Source organism: Carlito syrichta, unplaced genomic scaffold (genome assembly GCF_000164805.1).
Source record: "Carlito syrichta isolate Samal-C Ts95f unplaced genomic scaffold, Tarsius_syrichta-2.0.1 Scaffold308181, whole genome shotgun sequence".
Classification (NCBI taxonomy): domain Eukaryota; kingdom Metazoa; phylum Chordata; class Mammalia; order Primates; family Tarsiidae; genus Carlito; species Carlito syrichta.
This window is the reverse complement of record NW_007252277.1, coordinates 78,632-85,525: the sequence shown is the minus strand read 5'-3', so window position 1 is coordinate 85,525 and position 6,894 is coordinate 78,632. Positions and strand designations below refer to the sequence as shown.

The window sequence follows — 6,894 nt, the reverse complement described above, 5'->3', positions numbered from 1 at the left end:
TGAGCCACAGTGTCTGACCCAACACCTTGTCTCTTAAAAAAAAAGGTCCAGGAGGAAATGCAGCCCTGGGGCAGAAGTGACTGAGAAAAGGCCTTGGGAAGAGGAGTGAGAAACTGGGGGGCAGAGAATTCAGAGGAAAGGACAGGGCACCCCTTGAGATCCTGGCTCCATTTGTAACCACTGCTGGATTGGCCCCTGCCTGGCCATGGCACAGGTCACCCCAGCCTGTAGAGCCCAGAGGTGCAAGCCCAGAGGAATAGCCAGGCATAGGCACAGAACATTTTGCTGTCGGATTTGCTGCTGCCTCCTGGGCGGATTTATCTGCTGGGGACAGTAAAAGACCAGCAGTGCCAGAGCCCCTCCCACCATCCAGGCAGAGGGCTGAACGGAGGACCCCATCGGGAGCTGCCGTCCAACTCCGCCCCGTCCCCTAGGGCCCTCCAGGAAGCAGAAGCCAGACACAGGGGAAACAGGAACTCGTTGCCCTTTATTTGTGTTTCTCAGAATACTGTACAAAGGGAGTAAAAATCCTATTCACACTTTGCTTAGAAAGATTTTTAGGTGAAAGTTCCCTATGATACATGGGATGGGGTGGAGGGCCAGGAGGCAGAAAACGGGGCGAGTGACCTCCCCTCCTCCCTCAGGCCCTGGGAGAGGACACACGTCTTTTCTAAAGCAATACCATCCCAGCCAGGTTGGGGGGGCTCCCCTCCAGCCGATGCTCAGGCTCCTGGCCACACCTTTCTTCTCCCCAGATTGAGGAGGCAACGCTGGCTCCTTCCACTGCTCTGCTCCAGCAAGATTCTCCAGCCACCAGCCACGTCAGATAGCCTCATGGCCACATGCACATGCCACACAAGAGGTCTTACGTGAGGTCAGGGGAGGGGCTGCAGAGGGCCACACTTCGTGGTTTCTGGTCGCTTCCCCACACCCCTCACACCAAGCAGGAGGCAGTACCAAACTGGACCTGTGCTTAGATGACTCGCGGGCCTCTTCCAGCTCTTCATGCCTCCAGCCATCACACGTTTCAAGCCCACAGCAGCCGCCCTCCCTACTGCCACCGTGTTCTGTGGGTAAATGAGCCCTCTGGCTTCCCTCCCTGCCCACATCCCAGCAGAGCCTCGGCCTAGCTTCTGTCCTCTCCCTCCCTCCCTCCCACCAGTCCTCTTCAGGTCCTAGGCCACATTCTTCTAAGCCTCAACCCGATGACCCCCAACTAACCTCCCCGAGGGCCAGGATGGCAGCTGCCCTGGCCCCCACCTCTGAGACCAGGCCACCCATACTCCACTCCACCCTCCCTCTCCTCACCCTCCCCACTCCCAACTAGGACCCAGGGTGGGTTGTGGAAAGCTGCCAAAAGCCTGAGACCGGATGAGCCAGCTCTACCCGGGGGGCGAGGCCCCAGAGAAGCACACACTGAGTGTCATCCTAAAGGCTTAAGAGTTAGAGGGAAACAACCCAGAAGTTGTACTGTCCCCTCCTGCAGGGGTTAAAGTGCTTTGGCTGCCTGAGGGTAAACAAGTGAGCAAGGGCATCCCCCCTGACCTCCTGTCCCAACATCCAGGAGCCCAGCCCATTCCATGGCCACCGCCATGGAGTCTCTATTCAAAGGCAAAAGGAAAAGATCAAAATACTCAGAAGGAGTCAGAGCCCGGGGGCCCACCCCAACCCCACTACAAACTATTCCAAGTTGACTACTGGGGGACGTGGGGGGAAGCTAGGCCCAGAGGCACAACCCCCTTCTCTGGCAGTGTCCAGAGGCTCCTTCTGTCTTCAGTGTCATAGCACAGGCCTTCCACCCCTCCCCACCTCCTGGGCAGGGAAGGGCTGCACCCTCAGTACTTATTGATGCCAAAAATCCGGACACCGTGGAGCTGGGGCAGCTTGGGGATGAGCACGCTCATCAAGGACACCGTGTTGAGGATGAAATGGATCTGGTCGTACTTGGTGTAGAAGCTGGTGAGGAAGTACCTGGGAGGGAAGATCAGGGAAGAGGTGAAGGGCCATCTGGAGGACCACTGCCTCCCTCGTCTCCTGGGTGGGGCGAGGCAGAATCCTGACACAGAGGATCCACTGGAGGGCTCCCCAGAGCCGAAGAAAGAAGCAAGAGCACTCAGGCTCGAGAGGTCCCTCCCACACCAGCCCCACTGCTTCACCCCAGGCCTGAGCCCAGAGAAAGACCCAGAGATACTCCAGCTTCCTCCGTTCTCCTCTATTCAGGGGCCAAAGCTGGGTCAAGCAGGACAAATAAGCCTGGCTGGGCCCCAGGGTCCCCCAGGCCTTTCCTGCCTGCTGGCTTCCCCTAACCCAGGCACTCACAGCACAATGGGTGTGATGGTCAAGAACTTCCGAGAGGCTGTAAACTGGACTCCATAGTCCATCTGCTCCCAGTGGGTTAGCAGCCTCGCCTTGCCCTGGTCCGGGGTCTCAAAGGGTGTCCCCTTCACCGTGTGCAAGAAGATGTACATGCCCTGGAGGAAGGGATCTTTGTTAGAGGATGCAAAAGGCCCGCCAGCTCAGCTCCTCCACCCAGCTACCCGTGGAGACAGAAGGAGCTGGGGGGACAGAAGGTCAGGATGGAGCAGCTGGGAGTCTGGCAGGAGTAGAACAGGGGGGTCCCCTGGGGGAGAGGGCGGGCCTGGCACAGGGGGAACAGTTAGCTGCAGGACAGACACAGGGCTGCTGTCCCTCCAGCCTAGTCATAGCCCCCTGTGCCAGCTGGGAGGGGGCAAGCTGATGCGGAGGGACGAGACCCCAGCTTGCCCACCACGAGAGCACAAGGTAGCAGGTGGTGAGGGAGCAGAGAAGGGCAAGAGTGGAAGGCGGTTTGAGACCCTAACTTGGGAAAGGGGAATTTCTGTGCCAGGCGAGTCACCAGGACTCCTGGGTCCTGAGGACACTCTGGAGCCCTTCGTTGAGCTCTTCCAAAACCCTCAGCCATCCCATCCTGGAGATGTGGGCAAATCTGCAGACTGGATTATCAGTCTCCCCAGGGCTGGAACCCAGAATGGGGGGTCAGGCGGAGAGGCAAGAGCTGGGATGAAGCTCTGTGACAGATGTTGTCAATATGTCATCCTGACATCTGGCCCACGTCTGGCCAGCTCCTCCTCTCCCTTGGCCCCACCAAAGAGCAGTCCACACGCAGGGGTAGGCTCTCACCATGTTGTGGATGAGGTTGGTGAGGGTCCAGACGACAGGGACACTCACGAAGGGGATGCTGAGCAGCACGACATGGAGGAGCCCGATGGCCAGCACATAGGACAGCCAGATGCCACGGCTGTTCATCACCCGCGTGTTGGGGTTCACCTCGCTGTGTGCTGTGCCCACATTCATCCTGCTGCCCCTCTCCGTGGTTCTGCAAATGAGCAGCATAGGTGAGACAGGTCACACCACTTTCCCTGTGTCCCCCCACACACCCTCCGATTCCATAGGGAGGATGACTCTTCTCTCCCCAGGACTCCAGGCAGTTTCACTGTTTTGAGTCTCAAGCATGGAAGCTAGAGAAAGTCCATGTGGACTTAGCTCTATTCACTTCCAGCTGCTGGGCTGCAAGAAACACCAGGAGGCCCACTTATCACCCCAGGGGCAGGGCCTAGGAGGCCAGATCATCAAGAAGCCCCAGAGCAAAGAAGTCCCTCCCCATCCCCCAGCATTCCCATGGTGGCCCTCTTCCTTTAAAGCCCTAGAGAGGGCAGAAGAGACCGTAAGAATTTTCAATCAGCACAGCCCCTGTTGGACTGTCTCCCTGAGGGCTTGACGTGGGAACCTCCTTCCATAGGGAGGACAGGAAGCGAGGCCTGGGGGCACAGGCAGCAGAGGATGAAATGTTCAGGGATCCTTGCTTCCACTCATTGCCCCTATTTTTTCCAATCCTGGATCTCCCCCAACCCCAGCTCAGCCAACAGGTAGAAAGACGGAGGAGGAGGAAAGGAGAAAATAACAGACTAGGGACAACCTCTGCCCAGACCTGGAAGGCTCCCCTGTTGGTGACACAAAGCAACCCAGCCAGATGTTTTAGCCATTTGGCAGCTACTCAAGCCAACCCTTGTGATGCCGCCCACTCTGCTGCCAAACCACCAGGGCCCTTTTCCTCACCAAAGGAGAAGCCAAGACAGAGAATGTGGCCAACATCTACGGCTCCCAGAGAGCTGGAACCCACATCAACATGCCTCTCCCAAGGACACAGAACCATACCGGTGTCCTCCCTTCTGCCCCTTCTCTGCCCTGCCCATCCTCACCTCAGCCTCCCTTCTCAGCACCTGTTTCCAGCATAAGTAGCACCATGCCTTCCCCCGCCTAACTCCTATGGTAGAAGCCCTGCAGCAAGAGGAACGAGCAGGGCTGCCCTGGGTGCCCAGGAAACACTGGGGGCAGAATCCAGAATGTGCAGAGGGAAGAAGAGAAGATAGGGAGGGGAATGATCTGCCCCTTGTCTAGAGTTTGGCTGTCCCCAGATCCCTAAGGACCCTTGACCAGAACAAAGTGGGAACAGATGGCACCTGTGTACTGGCTCACCTCCCTATCTGAGCAGGGTCTGGCCTGCTAAAGACCATGGTAGTTGCCCATCACCATGGTAACTGCCCCATCTCTCATGGGACTGCAAAGATGGAGATATTTTAGAAGTGCCTAGAAGGCCACCTCTCCTTCATCCTGCTGTGGTCAACCCCCTCAAACTTGGATGCTATCTGTCTCTGACTAGGATCCTAGTCAAGCCTGCATAGAAGCCAGAATTCTCAGGGGTCAGTTCTATACTTCCAGGATAACAGAAGCAAGTTTCTTCTCAAGACAGTGGCAAGTTTAGAGCTCAAGGGAAATATGACCCAAAACACATTGTCCCAATAAGCAAACATCCATGAGTTGGCCTGGGATGCATCCTGATTGAAATGAATCCATTAGGCTGGATAATCAGGCCTAACAGAAATCCAAGGAACTAGAAAACCAGAGCTGGCCCAGTTGTTTACTTTCCCAGTTACCTACCCTAACTCAGCCCCTGGGACACTTACTACACAAAAGCCTCCACCTGGGGGGAGGGAGGGCAATGTCTGGCTGAGAGCTCTGAAGGACTTATGATTGACTAAGGAGCAGGAAACAACTCCCCAAGTCCCGCCAGAAGCTGCTGCCCCACCCCCTCTCCATAACCCAGACCTACAGCACTAAAGGTATAAAAAGATCGGTGGGGCTGGGTGGCTCAGCCTGTAATTCCGCGCCTTTGGGAGGCTGAGGTGAGTGGATTGCCTGAGCCCGTGGATTCAAGACCCGCCTGGGCAGCAAGACCTCATCTCTACAATAAATCAAAAAATCAGCCGGGCGTACTAGCACATGCCTGTAATTCCGGCTACTTGGACGGCTGAGGTGGAAGAATCGCCAGAGCCCAGCAGGCGAGGCTGCGGTGGCCGGGAGCGGCCACTGCACTCCAGTCTGGGCGACCGAGTGAGACTCCAACTCAAAAAAACCCAAAAAACAAAAAACAAAACGATCTCTAGCCCTTCCTAGTATTATGTTCAGGAGTGTCAAGAGTCATGTCAAATCCCAGATCACGAGATCCTACACCCCCTTCTGGCTTTAACAGGGTATGCAGCAAAGCTTGATGAGCCTAAGAGACTTAGGTCCTAGATGACACCCTGGGAAGCTTTTTCCTGAAGCCTGAACACGAGATGCTCTGAGAACAGAAAACCACAGGAGACCCTTCAAAAAAACAAGAGACGCATAAAAGAAAAGACCAGCAGCCAGGAAACACTCCTGAGTGACTATGGGCATATCACTTGCATTAATAAAACAACCAACTGACCCATCTCTTAAGTGGGGGAAAATGGGGAAAAGCACCTGGCAGGGGTACACAGGTCTACAGCAGCTGAGGCTGTGAAGTTCTGCTACCATGGCTGGCAGGTGGCTGCCACTGCCAGCCCCTGAAGTGGTTTCATAACCTGCCTCAAACCAGAGCCTGCAACAACCATGTTCTGTTAACCTTTTTTTTTGCTGGTAGCTCTGCCCCCCGCCTTCCCTCCCCACCCCTTGGCTCCACACACAAAAATCCTGGCCCAGCCAGTATGTCAGACACTCAAGCCAAGGCCAGAGCGTGCCCCAGGGCAGCCAACCAGGTGAGTCCTTCCCATTCCCTCCCCCAGGTAAGAGCACCTCTTTAAACAGCAAACTTCCTGCCTACTGGGTGAGAAGCACAAAACATCCAGACTTGGTCGGGGGCCCCAAGGGCTGTCCGTGGCAGCACTTCACAATGCCACTTCCGCTCCGCCCCCGCCCCCCACAACCTGCAGGACCTATCCAATTTGCGTTGAGCCCCTATCAACTCGGGCCCGGCTTCCCAGACTCGGGAGACGGTGGGGGCCGGAAAGCGAGTACCGAGACGAACCCTCACTAAGCCGAGAAGAGGGAGGGGCGAGGAGGCTGTTGGGGTTTTCGGAATGAGACCTCCGGCGGGAGAGGGGGGCAGCCTCCCGCTCCGCTTCCCAGCTTGGAACCTAGCACTGGGAGCTTGGCGCGGTCCGGGACCCCACCCCCATCTCCACGCGTTCACCCAGCCCTGGAGGCACCAAACCTTTATCCCCGAAGCCCAGCTGCTCCCCGACGTCCCAGCCCCGACCTCCCGCTCCCACTTTCTCACCTCCTCGGCCGATGGAGCGGCTCCACCCCCAGCCACTGTTCCCTGGTCTCCTCCAGCCCGGGGGCCTCCCCAGCAGCCCCCACCTCCTCTCCTGCCTCTCCTCTAGCCCCAGGGGCCTCCCGGTTACGCCACCCCGCGGCCGTCCGTCCAGACTCACCGTTCGGGGCCGGAGGTCGAGGGCCCGGGAGAGGTGCCCGGGAGCGGGGGCCGCTGCTGCTCCAGCAGCTGTAACAACCCGCGGCTGCAGCCACCCCGCTGGCAGCTCCGGCCAAATC

General features: G+C 57.4%; 1 protein-coding gene across 4 annotated transcripts; it reads right to left on the bottom strand.

The window, feature by feature from the left end:
* Positions 1–1,455: 1,455 nt before the first annotated feature.
* On the bottom strand, positions 1,456–6,888 carry ORMDL3 (ORMDL sphingolipid biosynthesis regulator 3). 4 transcript variants are annotated; one of them, XM_021716112.1, is made up of 5 exons: positions 6,404–6,560; positions 3,739–3,741; positions 3,160–3,355; positions 2,320–2,471; positions 1,542–1,971 (listed from the first exon to the last, which is right to left on the bottom strand). In XM_021716112.1, the coding sequence occupies exons 3-5, from the start codon at positions 3,331–3,333 to the stop codon at positions 1,836–1,838; spliced, it is 462 nt and encodes a 153-aa protein (XP_021571787.1). In that variant the 5' UTR covers positions 3,334–3,355; positions 3,739–3,741; positions 6,404–6,560; the 3' UTR covers positions 1,542–1,835. The 4 variants fall into 4 exon arrangements, with proteins under 4 accessions (XP_008063365.1, XP_021571787.1, XP_021571788.1 ...); XM_021716111.1 differs by lacking the exons at positions 3,739–3,741; positions 6,404–6,560 and adding an exon at positions 6,777–6,888 and having other exon boundaries at positions 1,561–1,601; positions 1,793–1,971; XM_008065174.2 differs by lacking the exons at positions 3,739–3,741; positions 6,404–6,560 and adding an exon at positions 6,777–6,888 and having other exon boundaries at positions 1,456–1,971.
* Positions 6,889–6,894: the final 6 nt, after the last annotated feature.